This window comes from Balaenoptera acutorostrata, chromosome 3, assembly GCF_949987535.1.
Source record: "Balaenoptera acutorostrata chromosome 3, mBalAcu1.1, whole genome shotgun sequence".
Taxonomy (NCBI): Eukaryota; Metazoa; Chordata; class Mammalia; order Artiodactyla; family Balaenopteridae; genus Balaenoptera; species Balaenoptera acutorostrata.
In genome coordinates this window covers 77,896,676-77,915,450 of record NC_080066.1, presented here as the reverse complement: position 1 = coordinate 77,915,450, position 18,775 = coordinate 77,896,676, and the positions used below count along the sequence as shown (strand labels likewise).

Here is an 18,775-nt window from a genome sequence, read left to right as displayed (position 1 = left end):
TTAATTAAAAAAAAAAGTGGATACCATACAATAATGTGGAACGGAAGAGATCATGGGCAAGAGAAATGAACCACCACCAACAACACCAAAGGCCGGTGTTCATCCAAAGAAGGTGATGGTGTGAATATGGTCAGATTGGAAGGGAGTCCTCTATCATGAGCTCCTTCCGGAAAACTAAACGATTAATTCCAACAAGTACTGCTTCCAGTTAGACCAATTGAAAGCAGCACTCGATGAAAAGCGTCCAGAATTAGTCAACAGAAAACGCAGAATCTTCCATCAGGATAATGCAAGACTGCATGTTTCTTTGATGACCAGGCAAAAACTGTTACAGATTGGCTGGGAAGTTCTGATTCATCCACTGTATTCACCAGGATTGCACCTTCGGATTTCCATTTATTTTGGTCTTTACAAAATTCTCTTAATGGAAAACATTTCAGCTCCCTGGAAGACTGTAAAAGGCACCTGGAACAGTTCTTTTCTCAAAAAGATAAAAAGTTTTGGGAAGATGGAATTACGAAGTTGCCTGAAAAATGGCGGAAGGTAGTGGAACAAAAGGGTGAATACATTGTTCAATAAAGTTCTTGGTGAAAATGAAAAAAGTGTCTTTTATTTTTACTTAAAAACCAAAGGCACTTTTTGGCCAACCCAATACTTTCCCTTCCCAATACTTCTTCACTGAATACCTAATTTTTAGTTATAGGACGATGGATACACTAACATCTTCCCATGCCACATAGTAGCTGCAATTATTTCTGTTTTACTAAAGAGGAAACAGGTTTAGAAATGTTAGATGCAAGGGAAGGAATTTAATTCAGATCACTTCATTTAAGGGTCATTAGTACCCCAGTAACAGAGCGAGGAACCATTTTTTAAAGAGTAGAGCAGGAGTGATGGGAAAACTTGCTCAAATTGTTAGATGGAGCCTATCATCAGAAGTCATTTCACTACCTTTACTGTGAGCCTTGGACCCTTTCCTTTCCTCTCTCCTTTCCCATTCCTCTCACTTTTTCTTTCTTCTTGTCTTGACGTGAGACTCTCACCCTGCTGCCCAAGGCTGGATCACACTTGTCTTTCTCATTTTAAAATCTTTTGCTCATCATAAGATAATTTATTCGACGAATATTTATTGAGCACCGATCACAACCCACACGAAACAATGTGCTAGGTGCCGGCAACACAATGGAGAGCTTACATGAATCACGAGTCACACAAATCGCATTTATCATTTTTTCCCCCCTCTCCTAGGAATCTTAGCTTTTGAGTAAACGCCACAATTTCCATTCCTTAAGCACACGTTTGAGTCTCAAACAACTTAACACAGTACAGCCCTAAACCAACCAGAGGCGCCTGTTCCCCGACCCAGGCAGGCAAACCCTACCTAAACTCCAACGCGAAATTTCCGGAAGAGAAATAAAGGTCAGAAACGGCATTTCCAGGGTGTTCCTTAGTACCAACTTCCGCCCACCCAGTACAAACGTAGACATCAGTAATCCGTAGACATCCGTTGACATCCTCGTCAAAATTCAGACACGGCGTCCGACGTCTGCTTTCCCAACGAGGCATTTCGTTTTTGATTATTTTAGGGCAGAGATTTTTTAAAAGACAGTAGGCAGGAAAAAAACCGGTTGTTATGACAACCAAACGGGTCTGGAAAATTCAGCCAATCAGCCTACGGGAATGTCTCCTACTTAGCCAATGGAAAGAGCGCGCCGTACGTAGGGCCGCCCAATGGGGGCGCGAGCTGCGCGGTATTTGAATCCTGGAACTAGGCGACTTCACGAAGATCTCCAGCGGTGCGGGCTCTGAACGCAGTCTTATCGGCGCCGGGGAAGCTAGTGCTCTCGGTTTCCAGTCCGCGTCCCTCCCTGGGCCGGGCTGACACTCTTGTCTGTCCCGTCCCTCATGGCGCTGCTCCGACGCCCGACGGTAAGTGGGCCGGCGACCTCCAGCGCAGGCCTGGGCCCCGGCCGCGCAGCGCCCTCAGCCGCCTCTCGCTTCTCTCTCTCCTCCGCTCTGAGCTTCTTCGTCCCAACCTGCGCCGCTTTCCCCTTCTTGCGGGCGGCCCGGGCCCTGCGGCCTGTCCTCTCCTCTCCGGTGGGCATCTCCCCGCCTCTCTTCCACTCTCCGGGTCCCGGCTCCTGGCTTGGCCGTCCCTGCGCTGGGGTGGGGGAAGTGTGGGAAAACGCCTCGGGGGTGGCAGTTGTCAAGTGAGCCCCCAGAGCACTGGGCCTAGGTCGCGGCGAGCGGTCCCCCGAGGGCGCTTTGTTGTTAGAGAGTTACAGCTTCTAGGGGTTTTCTTCCTCTCTTCTCAAACTCCTTGCCAGCTAAGGGATTCGTGGTGAGGATAGGGAGAAGGACTGAAGAAGTTCCGCAGGCTGTAAAGTGTTCTAATGTTTGATCAAGCAACAGCCGTGGCTGTTTTTCAGATGTTTTCACATTTCACTTTTATTAGTTTCCTATTTATTTCTGCACACGAAGTGTTACAAGGCTAAGTTCACTAATGTATGGGTTTGTCCCTTTAAAAAAGTAATTTCTTTACTCAAGTGCAATAGAGATTTTGCATATAATTTGGAGCCATATGGCAGACTGAGAGAAGGGTCCAAATTCATTTATTTCGTCTTTGCAAAAAACAAAGTGTTAATGGTATTTTGGGTTTTTTTCCTGTGGGTTTGAATTGTACCTGGATCTACTTTTTTCTTTGCTGAAAAATGGAGGGCACTGACACACCTGAGCTCCATTCTCCTGGCTGTAGGTTTGTTAAAAGCTGGGGATTTCCCCTTCCAGATGGCTTAATTTAGATTACCAGGCTTCAACCCATAAGAATTGAACTTTCAAACACTTTTTAAAAATCTCAGGAACTGCTGGAAAAATTGAACAGTGTGACTTTTGAGAATCCTAATAATAATACGTTGAATACACTCGGTATTTAATTGTAACCCTTTTATGAATCTGAGTCAAATTGATAAGTAATTTTTGTCTAATCTATCCCATCAGGTGCTTTCATAGTCAAATTATGTCTATTCAGGTAAGGCTTGAGTTTTTCCCTGCCCCTCTGTCTATCCTGGTAGGTCCATTCAAACCCCCTGTTGGGAAATTTTTTAAGATTAAGACCTCCAATTCTCAGGGATAGTACATGCTGTTTTTTTCTCATGAAATGTTTATCACATATAATAAAATAAACTTTTTTGTGTGAATTGTTTTTACTAACAAGTTTTTTTTTTTTTTTTTTTTAAAGTTTTACTTGATTTTATTTATTTATTTATTTATTTTTGGCTGTGTTGGGTCTTCGGTTCGTGCGAGGGCTTTCTCCAGTTGCGGCAAGCGGGGGCCACTCTTCATCGCGGTGCGGGGACCGCTCTTCATCGCGGTGCGCGGGCCTCTCTCTATCGCGGCCCCTCCCGTCGCGGGGCACAGGCTCCAGACGCGCAGGCTCAGCAATTGTGGCTCACGGGCCCAGCTGCTCCGCGGCACGTGGGATCCTCCCAGACCAGGGCTCGAACCCGTGTCCCCTGCATTAGCAGGCAGATTCTCAACCACTGCGCCACCAGGGAAGCCCAACAAGTTTTGTTTCTAAGGACGTTCTGTCTAAAGCAGGTTAAGGTCAACTAACAACTTTTATTTCATACAATTCAAACTTTCAATTTGAGATAAAACTATTTTAACCACGAAAACTATTTTCTTTCTAAATATCCCTAATAAAATAGAAAGTACATGCTATGGTACCCTCATGGCTAAAAAGCTGTATCTCTAAAGATCTTGTCTACCTGAGTACTTCTTATTTCTAGCATGGCATAAGAATCAAAGCTAGTTTAGGTTTTAAACATCTGGTTTTTAAACAGCTTTTTTTTTTTTTAAAGAAGAAACCACACTTTCTTTTTCTTTTTTTAAAAAAAATTTTTATTTAGTTTATTTATTTATTTTTGGCTGCGTTGGGTCTTCGTTGCTATGCGTGGCATTTCTCTAGTTGTGGCGAGCGGGGGCTACTCTTCATTGCAGTGCGCAGGCTTCTCATTGCGGTGGCTTCTCTTGTTGCGGAGCACGGGCCCTAGGCATGTGGGCTTCAGTAGTTGTGGTACCCGGGCTTAGTAGTTGTGGCTCGTGGGCTCTAGAGCGCAGGCTCAGTAGTTGTGGCACATGGGCTTAGTTGCTCCGCGGCATGTGGGATCTTCCCGGACCAGGGCTCGGACCCGTGTCCCCTGCATTGGCAGGCGGGTTCTTAACCATTGCGCCACCCGGGAAGCCCAAAACAGATTTTTAATATTGTGTCTTAATTGCACTTGTTACTCATCTCTGTCAAGGAAGTTTTTTAAATAGATGCCATTAATATCCAGGGATCTCTGACAAATGATGGTGTGTACCATATGAGAAATGATCACTTATCTGTGAAGCTCTTAGTGGACTTTTTAAAAATAGATAAGGTGGATGAGTGATTTGCCTAATTTAGAGTGATGTTATAAATCACAAATAGCATTTTTAGACTTCCTGAAATGTACCTTTTCCCTCTCGCAGATAGATCTCAGCATTTTCACCTTTCCTGAATCAATTCTGACACTAGCAAAGTATTGTAAATGATCTCAACTCTTCAGTAATTTTTTTCCTTTTTTTTTTTTTTAGGTGTCCACCGATTTGGAGAATATTGACACAGGAGTTAATTCTAAACCTAAAAGCCATGTGACTATCAGGAGGGCAGTTTTAGAAGAAATTGGAAATCGAGTTACAATCAGAGCCGCACAAGTAACTAAGGTAACAGCTGTGAGAACTGTACCTGCACACCCTAGGCTGATTCTGTAGAGCACTGAGGGGCAACACTGGACATCTTGCCCTATTCACATTTCTTTTCCCTTTTAGAAAGCTCAGAACACTAAAGTACCTGTTCCACCCACCAAAACAACAAATGTCAACAAGCAGCTGAAACCTACTGCTTCTGTGAAACCAGTGCAGATGGAAGTGTTGGCTCCAAAGGTAGGAAGTTCTGAATTTACAAACATACTTAATGAAGTAGGCTGTTCGGGGCTAGGATATAAGGGTACCTTTACCGTCAGTGCAACTTTTGAAGAACAGTGATAGCTAGAGCTCTACTATTAAAACAACAGTGTAGAAAATGAACATACACATCTATTCAGTGATGGTACCTTAATATAATATTATGACCTTGAATAACAAAGTTAAATACCTTAATAGCCAAATAAATTTAGTGATCTCAGAGGAAAATTTGGTAGGTTTTATTAAAATAACTCGCTGTAAGAATGAACTTGTCCATGAAGATGGTGGAAGCTTACAATTCTGAGACCTTCACTCATGGAAGAACAAAGTAATGCCAAAATTCTGTGTTGATAGATTGTAGTCTCCATGACTGGTTAGCTCAACTGAAGTTAGAATGCTAATGGACCCACTGGCCTGTTCATCTTCACCATGTTCTACTTCATGCATCCTCTCATTCATAGATTACACACATTGATATAATTACAATGAAGCAAGCACTGTTGTAGGTGCTGAGAATACAACAATGACCACTTCACTCTTTCTAGCTCAAAATATTTATATATTATTGTATGTTTGAAATTAAAAAAAAAAAACATTGAATATATTTGAGAAATAGGTGAGTATTTACTATACACATCCAATTGTGTTAAGGCTGATAAAGAGACATCTTGCCTTGAGGAGACTTATCCAGAAGGGGCATCTGTACCTGAAAATTAAATATATAATCTGAGGGCATGCTGCTAGGTGCCCATGGGCAATGGATGACTGAATGCAAAGTGCATCTAAAGGAGGGAGAGAATCTTGAGGGATGGAGTGGTCTGGGGAAACTTCCTGGAGTAAGTGGGATTTTTAAGGATAGGAAGAAGCTGATAGGAAGGGGCACCTTTTGGGGGAACAAAGCAGCAATAGGAATCAAGGCACCAAAGAGGGAATAGGCCTATAAATTATGTCCTTTGGGGCAGAGTCAGCACGTCTAAATTGGGTCAGATGGTTTGTGTGAGGAAACAGGAAAAAAAGTTGGGAAGAAGGTTGCAGCTGGATTTGAAGGCCTTGGAATTTGGATTTTATCCCATTAGGCAGTGAGGAACCTGTGGAATGTTTTGAGGAGGAGAAACCTGATGAAAGCAGTGTAGGGTGGCCATGGAAGGGACGTTAATTAGGAGGTACTGCAGTTTTCTAAGCAAGGGCTGATGGGTGTCTTGAACGAGCCCGTATCTCCCCTAAGTGGACATCCACATACCAGTATCTATACGGGTGCTAAGAAACAACCTCAGATGTGTTGGGATGTACCAGAACTCCTTTCAGGGACATGATCCTGTATTCAGAAGGAATGCTTTGGCTATGTTGCTTGGAGTGGAGGAGTGAGACCCTTAAGCACTTGAGTATTTAAGGAACCATTTATGGAATAAATTAATAAAATATAGGAAATTCAGGAGATTGAGGTAGCTTTGGGGAAGGCGTCTCATTTGGCTTTAGATTTGTTGAGGTAACAGAGAGACAGCCATTGGGAAATGCATTTGGAAATGGGCCAGCAGTATCTGAAGGAGAAGGCTCCAGCCATTCACAGGTATTTGCAGAAGCTTATTATCATGCAATTTTTGGAGAAAACTGTTTTATGCTGACTCCTGAGGCTTTGGCAAACTGAGTAGTTTGAAGGAAGGAAGAAGGCTTTTTACTAGTTTGGTGGGTACTGGGGAAACAAGGTGAGTGAACCACTGACTCTGTCCCCAGGAAGCTCCCAGTCAAGTCGAGAATGTCAGAGTGAAAGCATGCACTATAACACCCTGTAGCAGAGGTAGATGCAAGCTTAGGAGATGTACTGGGGAGTGGCAGCTAGAAATTCTGATGAGGTTTTAGATTTACAGATTTGATTGAAACACTAAATTTGGTGATAGTCATTATTCAGCTATAAGAATCTTTTATGGCCTAACTTTCCCTAAAACAAAAACTATATATAAAAGAAAATGAGCACAATTATTCATATTTAAAAAAAAGAGTGCCTTTTATTTTTGATTACACAAGAAACATATGCATAAATAAGCAAGACAATACAGAAATAGTAGAGTACATAGAATAAAGGGTCAGTTCATTTTAACTATTCTCCCTACCCCCAAAATTCCACTCCACTGCATTCCCTAAAGCTAATCATGGTAACTGATTTTGCCTTTCCACAGCTGAGTATGCTTTTGTACACATGTGTACACAGTCATTGCTATAAATCATGAACTTATAAATTTAGTAAATAAAGGAATTCCGTGTTTACCAAAACTTGTGTAAATACCTATATATTTGCATATTCATATTAATCCGTTCTCTTAACAGACCCGACTTATTAAATGTTGGTGCTAGGAGAACTTCAGTAGCCTTTACTCAGTCTACCCGTCCTTTACCAAAAAGCAGCTTCTCAAGTTCAGCAAAATCTCACAGCTTTATTGTTTCTATCACTACTTTTCAGTTGTCTCTGACAACCCACAGGACTCATTCATTAATCTAATTTGAAGGTTTTTGTTCTAGAACCACTTTTGTGATGGGTAACTAGCTGATGCATTTTTTTTTACCTTTGCATGCAGCAGACTCTGGACAGGATTGCACAGTTGGCCCACAGGGCTTAGGCTATAAAATCTGTACAGGGAAGCGGGATCTTAGAAAGGATTTTAGAATAATTAGATTATGCTGGAGTCCAAAAGGAATGCTTTCAAGAAATTCTAAATTAAGGCCCAGAGCAATTATCCTTGTCTCATCCTGGTGGCCTTGCATATGGCTAAACTCAGATACACTTCTGAGTAGACACAGGTAAACATTTCAAGCTGCTAAGGCAGTCTGAAGCACGTGAAGATAACCTCTGCCTTCTTAGGCTTCCTGGTACTGATTGCCCTCCCTGGGGAAGTTACCTTAAAAAAGGTAACCTTAAACTGAAGCTACATGTGCTTATTAAAACGCACATCTGATTCTAATCACTCTTGCTCAGTTCCTTCAGTGGATTCACTTACATTCAAATAAAATCTAAACTCCTTAGCTAATTTCTTGCTCACCTTCCCAGCCTATTTCTGTCACCTCACGCACTACCTTCTGCCGTCCCAAATCAACATGCAGTTCTGAGACTTGCCTTTATTTCTTGGCTTCCCCTGGGACTTTGTGCTTGTGTACCTTTGCCTACTTATTTTCCTTGAGGTTCTACCGTCTCTGGTAACCTTACTAGGTTTCTCCCTGGTACTCCAAGTAGCTCTTCTTATTCCTTCTAACGGTTCTTAAATTCTTGAATAGATGAGGTATACCTGTATACCTCTTGCTCACCTAGCCCTTCCTCAGTTTAAGACCTTTGGTTTAAGAGGGAAGGGCATGTTTTGAATTGCTATCAATATATATATATATTGATATATATATTTGTTACTGTTTTCTTCTTCTCTAAGACTGGAAACTATAATCATTGAGCTTTAATGTAAATTAAAATTGTTTATTATACTGCCTTCTCTTTCCTTCTGTATTTTATTACTTTAATACATATTCTTATAGCCTTGCAGTCCTAGGCTGTACTTTGAGAAGTACCTCTTTAAAAAAGTAATTGTTTTTGTTTCATTACTAAATAATATTTTAACTTCATAAAATTTTAATTTGTGTGATTTTTATAAATAATCACCCAGTCAGCATAAGAAGATAAAATACTGGGTGTATACTTGCTCAGTCTTTGCTTCCTCCTTCTGTTTTATTCATAGGCTGGAATGTGCTTTCCTGCTTTTTCATTGCCAATTTCTCAATTTAGAATAAATTGGTTCATGAGAAGAAAACATTACACTTGCACAAGAGGCTACTGCTAAAGTGAACTATCAGCTCTAGGAATCTCTGAACCCAGGTGTCTACCTTTCTTTCACTCAATAAATACTGTGTCAGGGATGACATAGGTATTTGAGATACCTTAGCGGACAAAATCAGTTTGAATAAATGTAAGGTTGTAAAGCTTACATTCTGGTAGAGGTAGACAGAAAATAATACACATTATATATAAATAAACTATAGTGTATTAGGAGGTTATCGATTCTTTGGGGAAAAACACAGTAAAAGAGATGAAACATATGTGTGGGGGGAATAGAAGGCAGATGGTAATTTTAAATAGGATAAACCTAATTGAGAAGATAACACTTAAGCAAAACTTGAAGAAGGTGAGGGAATTATCCATGTGGATACAGGGACAAGAGGCTTCTGGGAAGAGGGAGACTGCTTGTGGTGAGGCAGACGTGGCCAGGAGGCTGGAGAGAAGCAAACCCGGGCTCCCAGCACTGGGAGCGTGGAGTCTTAACCACTGTGCCACCAGGGAAGCCCCCTAGAGTGGTTTTTTTTTTTTTTTTAACATCTTTATTGGAGTACAGTTGCTGTACGATGGTGTGTTAGTTTCTGTTGTATAACAAAGTGAATCAGTTATACATATACATATATCCCCATATCTCCTCCCTCTTGCGTCTCCCTCCCTCCCACCCCCTAGAGTGTTTTTAAACAGAGGAGTATACATCGGAAAACTTCATCCCCTACATCTTGAATTATTCACCTCTTACTCTGAAATGTATCTGTTTCGGCTTTATCATTTATAAAAATGCATATGATACTTTTAAACCAGTTGGCCCTGCTTGTATTTGTGATCAAGGCTACTCCTAAGGTAGTGATACATGCACTTTCATTTGTGGATGTAGGGTCCCTCTCCCACACCTGCGGATATCTCCATGAAGGAAGAGAACCTCTGCCAAGCTTTCTCTGATGCCTTGCTCTGCAAAATTGAGGATATTGATACTGAAGACTGGGAGAACCCTCAGCTCTGCAGTGACTATGTTAAGGATATCTACCAGTATCTAAGGCAGCTTGAGGTGAGTGGGCCTTTGTGTTTTGGTTGTACAGCCGTGTGGAATTTACCACATAACTGGGAAGGAAATGAGGTCAGCTCTTTTTTTTAACTTATTTTTTAAAATTTATTTTATTTAATTAATTAATTTATTTTTGGCTGCACTGGGCCTGCTGTGCACGGGCTTTCTCTAGTTGCAGCAAGTGGGGGCTACTCTTCATTGCGGTACACGGGCTTCTCATTGTGGTGGCTTCTCTTGTTGCAGAGCATGGGCTCTAGGTGTGCAGGCTTCAGTAGTTGTCTCATGCGGGCTCAGTAGTTGTGGCACACGGGCTTAGTTGCTCCATGGCATGTGGGATCTTCCCAGACCAGGGCTCAAACCTGTGTCCCATGCATTGGGAGGTGGATTCTTAGCCACTGCGCCTCCAGGGAAGTCCCTAAAATTTATTTTTCATTGAAGTATAGTTGAATTACAATGTTGTGTTAATTACTGCTGTATAGCAAAGTGACTCAGTTATAGATATATGTATTCTTTTTGATATTCTTTTACATTATGGTTTATCACAGGATATTGAATATAGTTCCTTGTGCTATACAGTAGGACCTTGTTGTTTATCGAGGTCAGCTTTTTAAACTTTTAATTCCGCCAACAGGTTCTGCAATCCATAAATCCACATTTTTTAGATGGAAGAGATATAAACGGACGCATGCGTGCCATCCTGGTGGATTGGCTGGTGCAAGTCCACTCCAAGTTTAGGCTGCTGCAGGAAACTCTGTACATGTGCGTCGCCATCATGGACCGATTTTTACAGGTAAGGGACTTCGTGCAGCTCAGCGAACTTTGCATTTATGCACTGCCAAGGTGTGGTGCCTCTGAAGAAAAAACCAAAAGCCAATTTATGAGATGCCCAAGAACTTCAAGTGCTAGAAAAGGAAGTAGTCCAAGTGTGTCAAACCTCTGGTGATGCTGACCAATGCTGGGCATTTCTGTTAGGTCAGCCTGCTGCAAAGTGCTCAGGGGAGACGCTGCCTTGCCGCAGTCATTCATCGGAGGAGATAAACCAGCAGGCGGTCTGAAAGTCCATCTGAAGCCTGTGGTGCCTTTGGGGGCTGGTTCTCCAGGCCCACTTGCACAGTTTCCATAGTTCAGTACTCTTTGGTGTTAAGCTTCCTCATCTGAAAAATGAGGAGTTTGGCTAGAGGACTTAACAGTTTCCAGCCGGCTGTGGCATTGAATCAGTGTAGAAGAGGCAGGAGGCCACCTTTTTACAAGGTGTTGGAGGTATGCGTGGGGAGTGTGCTCAGTGTGAGGTCTAAAGTAAAGAGGGAGGTAAGAAATGAAGCCGAGAAGCGTAGTGATCATCAAAATATTTCTCAACTGGTAATGTAAGAACACTGACCAGTTAGAAGAAATGCCAGACATTAACCACTGGTGCGTTGTCTACCAAATGGGTAGCCCTTCAGATAAGGCTTTATTTATTTAAAGTCAACATTTATAATATAGGTGTAGGTCAAGCCCAAACCATACAGTAATAATTGTGTTGATAAGACTGACCCTGAGATACTGCAAAATGCTAAGTCATCATAGAGTCATTGGTTTTTATTATACAATCCTCACTGGATAGGAAAGCACTGTCATATTTTTGGTAGATTTTCAATATTGAGAGTTGAAGCAAAAAACACAAATTCCTAGTTTAAAAAGAAAAGAAAGTTAAGGGAAACACTTATCCTCCAGGCTGAGATTTTCTCTGACCCTGAAGCATCTTTGGAAGGTTCTTTAGGCTGAATAATGAGTGTACTTTTGGTGAGGATTAAGGAGACACTTAAGGCACTTCCTCAGCCCTAGTCATCCATTAAATTCCTGCTTTTTTCCTTGGCCTCATCCTGATTCAGACCATGCTGAGTGCCATATTGGGGCTTCCCGAGACACTCAAGCCAGGATGATGGGGGTGGAGCAGTGCCTGGGAGCTTGGTTGTCAGTCAGCAGTTGACTGATCTTGGGCTGATGTCTGCATCTCTTCTTAGTCCATCTATTTCTAAGTGGGGTAAAAAATATGGACTTCCTAGGTTTTTTGTGAGGATTCGATGAGATGATTGTTTGAATCTTAGCACTGTGCCTGGCACATAGCAAGCACTCCATGATAGACAGCTCCTGTGAGCCGTGGTGGTGCCTGTGATCAACACTCAGGTTCCTGTGCCCTTAAGAGGGGTGTGAGCAGAGACAACGTGCACTGCTTCAGGACTTGGTTTCCTCTTACTTTCTTCCACCCAGAGCCCCCATCCTCTCGTTAGTTAAGACTTTTGACACACTCTTCTTCAATTAGGTTCAGCCAGTCTCTCGTAAGAAGCTTCAACTGGTTGGGATTACAGCTCTGCTCTTGGCTTCCAAGTATGAGGAGATGTTTTCTCCAAATATTGAAGACTTCGTTTACATCACAGACAATGCTTACACCAGTTCTCAAATTCGAGAAATGGAAACTCTAATTTTGAAAGAACTGAAATTTGAGTTGGGTCGACCTTTACCACTACATTTCTTAAGGCGGGCATCAAAAGCCGGAGAGGTAAGTGCCTCCAATTCCGTAGGAGACTTTATTTTGCTGTTTGTTGTCTCATCCCAGAAACACTGACCCAATTAAAGGAAAACTTATGACTTTATAGGATGCATCTTTTAGATAAGTCCCAACACTTAACTTATCAGTTCTTAAAAGACTTCATGTTCTGTGTTTGTAACATACTGTGGAATAGAGCAGTGCCTGGGAAGGACAAGTGAGTTAAGTGGATTTGAGTTCCTAGATCTTCACCCAGAATTTTGCAAGAGAGTCCTAACAGCCATGCTTCTTACCATCTGTTCTTTCATAGGTCGATGTTGAACAGCACACTTTAGCCAAATACTTGATGGAACTGACTCTCATTGACTACGACATGGTGCATTATCACCCTTCTAAGGTGGCAGCAGCCGCTTCCTGCCTGTCCCAGAAGGTTCTAGGCCATGGAAAATGGGTAAGTATTGAATTTAAGAAAAAATTAATTAGCTGTATTTTAGGGCCTCTAGACACGAAAGGCGTTAGCATTTGTCACACACTATCCTTGAAGCAGTTGCTAAAAGGCCACAGGCTTAAAAGAGCTGCTTGGTGACAACACCATGGTATGCAAACATATTACAGAGTCGTAAAGAATGAGGAAGGCCACTAAGAACTGATAGGCTAAGATTTCTGGGATATTTTTTTAAGTGAAACAAGCAAGTTGTCAAGCACGTAAGACAAAACAGGGCCAAGGCCTGACCTGGTTTACCCGGTAAAGATGAAATGAGCCACTTTTAGGTTCATACAATTAGCCAAGGATGTCAGCTCCTGCCTGGGTTCTTGTTTCACACGCCAAAAAGGATAACAGTGAAACAAAAGGGGCCACTGGCTGCAATGCGAGTCAGAGGATCGCTTCCGTGGATGGGCCCATTCTGGACTGCCACTAAGCAGTTTTAGAGTCTGTATCTGTAGCCCGCAAGCAGCAGAGCAAACACCCCAGCAGAGCCCAGGAGGTGATAAGAAGTGGTCTCATTACAGCCTCCTACCCAGAAGAGATAGGGAAGTGAGTGGGAGATGTTGGAGGCGGCCCCCTCGCCTGCCACCCCATCATGTTCCAGGAGGATCACAAAGCATTTTGCCAAGACAGATCAATGTGGTTCAAGCCTTTGTCGGCCTGGCCTATGTGGTGGATATGTGTAAGAATGCCAGGGCATCGTGGTGGACCTTTTCCTCTACACAGTATGTAGAGTTTACATTTTATGTAAGAAAGAATGGGAGTAAGAGAGAGAAGATATGTATCTGTGCTTATGTATTTGCTAATTTTTCAAAAAATACAAGAAGAATAGACCAGAAATTAATGAAGATGGATATCTCTGGGTGGGTATCAGGGTAGAAGGTTGAGGATAGGAGCAGAACTTCTGGTTGTAATTTTTTATTAACTTGTATACAGTGTAATGTAACTTTTTTGACTTTTGAACAATATGAATGTTCTATGCAAACCCGAAACTGAAATTAAGCAAAAACAATGTCACTATATATTCAAAGTGGTAACAGAACAGAGGGAAGAATTAATTCCCATAACTTTTGAACACAGCACTCCGACTGTGCATTTTTAGTGGGATGTGAAATTAAACAAAACAAAGGACCAAAAAAGGTAACATACTTACTTAGGAGGTTTACTAATCTGTTTCTAGGAGGTTAATAGTAGTCTGTTATTATAATTCTGGAACTATTTTTATTGTAGGATAAAGCAAAGATTCGTGTTATTAAGGACTAAAATTTTCACTGTAAGAAGATAAAATATTGCTAACAAAAACAAAGGAAGACCCTATAATATTAAATCTGTTTTAGAAATATCAATAAATTCATAATGAAAGGCCCAGAAACAATGACAACCCAGTAGCAGTGAAGATACCTAGTGCTCACATCTTGCATACTCAATGCCATGACATACTCGGAACTAGGGCTCCTTCAAGAAATAGCTGATTTCAGGGCCGTGGCAGGGGAAGTACAAGGTGAGCGTAGATCAGTTTGTAACAGGTAGCAAGCAAATTCTCAAAGATCAGTGGGGTCACATCAAAAGGACATAGAAGGGCTTCCCTGGTGGCGCAGTGGTTGAGAATCTGCCTGCCAATGCAGGGGACACGGGTTCGAGCCCTGGTCTGGGAAGATCCCACATGCCACGGAGCAACTGGGCCCGTGAGCCACAATTACTGAGCCTGCGCGTCTGGAGCCTGTGCTCCGCAACAAGAGAGGCCGCGATGGTGAGAGGCCCGCGCACCGCGATGAAGAGTGGTCCCCATTTGCCGCAACTAGAGAAAGCCCTCGCACAGAAACGAAGACTCAACACAGTCATAAATAAATAAATAAATAAATAAATAAAAGAACGTGAATTTCTAAAAAAAAAAAAAAAAAAAAAATCTGATAAAAGGACATAGAAGCTGGCTTGAAAGGGCTCCTTCTGACTAAAGTTGAGCATTAAAAAGAATTGTGACAGGGCTTCCCTGGTGGCGCAGTGGTTGAGAATCTGCCTGCCAATGCAGGGGACACGGGTTCGAGCCCTGGTCTGGGAAGATCCCACATGCCGCAGAGCAACTGGGCCCGTGAGCCACATTTACTGAGCCTGCGCGTCTGGAGCCTGTGCTCCGCAACAAGAGAGGCCACGGTAGTGAGAGGCCCGCGCACCGCGATGAAGAGTGGCCCCCACTTGCCACAACTAGAGAAAGCCCTCGCACAGAAACGAAGACCCAACACAGCCATAAATAAAATAAATAAATAAATAAAATTTGAAAAAAAAAGAAAATGCTCCCTAAAAAAAAAAAAAAAAAAAAAAAGGATTGTGACAGTAGCAGATTATAATGCATTAAAAAATGCATGAACCCATAATGATAAAAAAGGAAGGAAGGAAGGTAGGGAGGGAGGGACTTCAAAAAAAATCAGTAGAATGCCAGCTAATTAAAGTAGAAACAGTGGTAGAGATAGAAATCCACCATTTTTAAACCCCTAGTGTAATAATTGATTCAAGCAAGGATCGTCAATTGATGCTTATAGCATTAAGTAAAATAATTTGGGCAAACATGATTCACATTGTTCTCAAAATATCACCCCACAGATGTGTAGTATTTCTGAAGAAAAACTGTACCTTTGTGATGGAGAGGTCTGGCAGTTACTACCTTAACCCAGTGATTGGGCTTGGTATCACCAGTGGTGAGACTACCTGACTTTACCTACCTTCTGGTGTAATAGGAAGTATGCATTATCGCCTAAATAGAATTCATGTCCAAAATGTTGGACATGAATCCAGTCATCATGAAACACAGACAAATCCAGAATGGGACGTTCTCAAAGTAACTGACCTGGATCCTTCAAAAAAAATCAATGTCATTTAAAGCCAAGAAAATGGGAGTTTTAAAGACTAAAGACAACAACAACCAAATGTACTGTCTGTACCTTGATTGGACCCTGGATATAAAAAGAAAAATCTATAAAAGATATTTTTGTAACAATTGGAGAAATTTGAATATTGACTATATATTAGATGATATTATGGAACTGTTGATGTTTCTTATGTGATAAAGGTATTGTAGCTAGGGAGGAAAATACTTTTTAGGAGACGCTTCTGAAACATTTAGAAGTGATGTGTCATGGTGTCTGCAACTCACTTTCAAATGGTCCAGCCGTTTGATGGCTTCAAAAATCACACACAACTTTTGCTGAACCATTTGAAAGCGAATTGCAGACACCATGAGTGAGAGAGAGAAAGAGAAAGAGGAGGAGAGAAAAAGTGGCAAAATATTAAGAATTGATGAATCTGCACAAAGAATATACAGATGTTCATTATCTTATTCTTTCAAATTTTCTATAGATTTGAACATTTTTGATATAAAAATTGAAGGGAAAAAGACCACTGGTAACATCTATGGCACATGCTCTTGGTACCAATGGCTTATTTTAGCCAAATTACTCTAAGAGGTGCTTCCTTGGCTCTAAACCCATTAACTATAGGCCTCCCTGTTTCCTGGCAATTGATTTCAAAATACCAGTAGTTGTGCATTACGTCAGGATTCACTCCTGCTTAGTTCTTTCTTCCTTTAAACTATTTTAGGATTAAGGTTATATCGTGGTTTATTTTCCCAATTATATTATGCATATGAGAGGGGTGTGTTTTAGCTTTTAGAATTTTATCACAAATCTGAAATAAAGTCAGGTTACATATCTTCATACAAAGTAAGTCATGTTATCAATCATCAGCTGTCCTTTTGCTTGAATTTTGGTCTCTGGGAGGCTGGGCCACGAGGCTGGGTGTAGATGCTTCTCTGAGTGCTCTGTGTTCTCTAGTGCTTAACTACACAGGGCCCGACAGGAGAGTGCTGCTGGGAGGTCTTCGTTCTTCTGGGTTTGGTAGCTTAGATTGCTGCTTAGGAGCCAGTTTATTTCTTAATCCTGAACCCCTTTCCCTGACCGACAATACAGATATCTGTGCTCTCGAGCTCCCTACCAGCCGCTGCCAGACAGGGCTTTAACGAGGGGACTGAGATGTGCTAGACCCAGATCTCTGTAAACCCTTTGTTGGGTTTGTTTATACTCTGTCCCACTTTCCTTCCCTTTTCAGTGTGGTGACAGAGGCAAGCATGAAAGCTTTGTCACTTGAAGTACCCTACTTACATGTGCAACCTTCTTTAAAACATAATTATCTGGGACCTTCGCCATTTGATTTAGCTGAGAGCTATGTAACGTCTTAATTTAGTCCTGCTCAGAGCCACAGTCGTCCTGCATTTACTGGCTGCTTTGCTGGTACCATGGTAGTGGTTGGGGCTGAGACTGACTTTCCAGCAGGTAAGAATATTTTTTATAGCTTTTACGTAAGTAATGTCAGCATGTGTTAAGATGTGCTCTCCTAAAGAAGTGGAGGCTTTATCTTGCTTCTTCTCTTTGCGTTGTGTTCCAGAACTTAAAGCAGCAGTATTACACTGGATACACAGAGAATGAAGTATTGGAAGTCATGCAGCACATGGCCAAAAATGTAGTGAAAGTAAATGAAAAGTTAATGAAATTCATTGTAAGTACTCTTTCCTAAGCTGTTCAAAGCACTGGATTATGGGTTTGGGGTATGAGAGGATGTATGTGTGTTTGCATTTTCATGTAAATATTTTGGCATGTGTGAGAGTCTGTTTTAGCACAAACTCTTTACATTTTTCTAGTACAGCAAGGGATGGAGCGTACTCATGAACCCCAAGAACTGACTTTCTTTAAAATAAGGTAGACAGGCTCCCTATGTCCAGGCCCAAGCAGCTGTTCAATGTATTATCCATGCTTGACCCGGCATCCTGGGTAGGGCGCACGGCAAGCGGGGAAGGCTGGCCGGCATGCAGGGGTCCAACTTAAGTGGCCCTGTGGAAGGCTTGGGTACTCGGGTGACATCACTCAGGGCCTTTGTCCAGCATCTTTTAGGACAATGACTGAGAAGCACCTGAACAGCCAGCATGGTGAGGCAGTCCATTCAGGAAGCATCCTGGGAGCTTGGAGTCTTCTCTGTGTGGCCTACCTGAGAGGAGAAACCAGAGGAGAGGGGGTGCTATCCTGTGCTTGTGTGATGCCAAATATCAGAGCTCACCACGGGTCTGACAGAGAGCAAGGCATTTGTACCAAGTGTCCTCACGGCCTGATTTGCTTCCTTACTTGTAGTTTCAGCGTGATCTAGCACACCGTGGAAGCGTCGTGTTTTCAGTCCTGAGAGTATCATCTGGGATCTAAGCACTAGTTGCCACTCACTTTTATGGCCAGTTACTGCTGCCAGTGCTGGCAAATCTGTTGTGTCCTGAAGGCACTTAGGTATGATAAACACAGCTCCCCCCTCCCACCCCTCTGGGAGCTCATGAGAGAAAGCCTGCTCTTTGGACCTTGAAACTATCACCTGTGCTACCAGCTGGGTTTTATCCATCACTAGGCATGGCAGGAGATTGTCAAGCACGACACATCATGCCCTAGAGCACTTGCTGGCTTCAGTGATTTGGCATCATCGTACCCTTTGAAGACTGTGGGTCTGGCCCTTTGATACTTGTAAATTAGACTAGGAATAAGGTGTAAGTTTGCGGGGTGGCGGGGCGGTGGTGCTCCTGATGCGTGCTTAATCACAGATGACTTCTGCAGGCCATCAAGAATAAGTATGCCAGCAGCAAACTCCTGAAGATCAGCACGATTCCCCAGCTGAACTCAAAAACCATCCGAGAGCTTGCCTCACCTCTGCTGGGACGGTCCTAGGCTGCCGAGGCCCTCAGGGAAGAGTGCTTCGTCTGTGCACTTTGTCTTGCTGATTTGGAACTCCTGACTTTATATATAGTCCTCTGGTCTACTTCATGAAACCTTTTCTCAGACTGATCTTCTAAATGTATATTGAGGAAAAATAAAGCTATTGATTTTCTTTTCTTAAGGTATCCTA

The 18,775-nt window shown here is 42.3% G+C and overlaps 1 protein-coding gene across 1 annotated transcript; it reads left to right on the top strand.

Moving 5' to 3' along the window:
* The first annotated feature begins 1,712 nt into the window (after positions 1-1,712).
* Positions 1,713-18,775, top strand: CCNB2 (cyclin B2). Its single transcript, XM_007165954.3, has 9 exons — positions 1,713-1,929; positions 4,618-4,746; positions 4,852-4,965; positions 9,669-9,839; positions 10,468-10,626; positions 12,139-12,375; positions 12,674-12,814; positions 17,285-17,395; positions 18,487-18,775. Exons 1-9 carry the CDS (start codon positions 1,906-1,908, stop codon positions 18,595-18,597), a joined length of 1,197 nt encoding a protein of 398 aa, XP_007166016.1. The 5' UTR covers positions 1,713-1,905; the 3' UTR covers positions 18,598-18,775.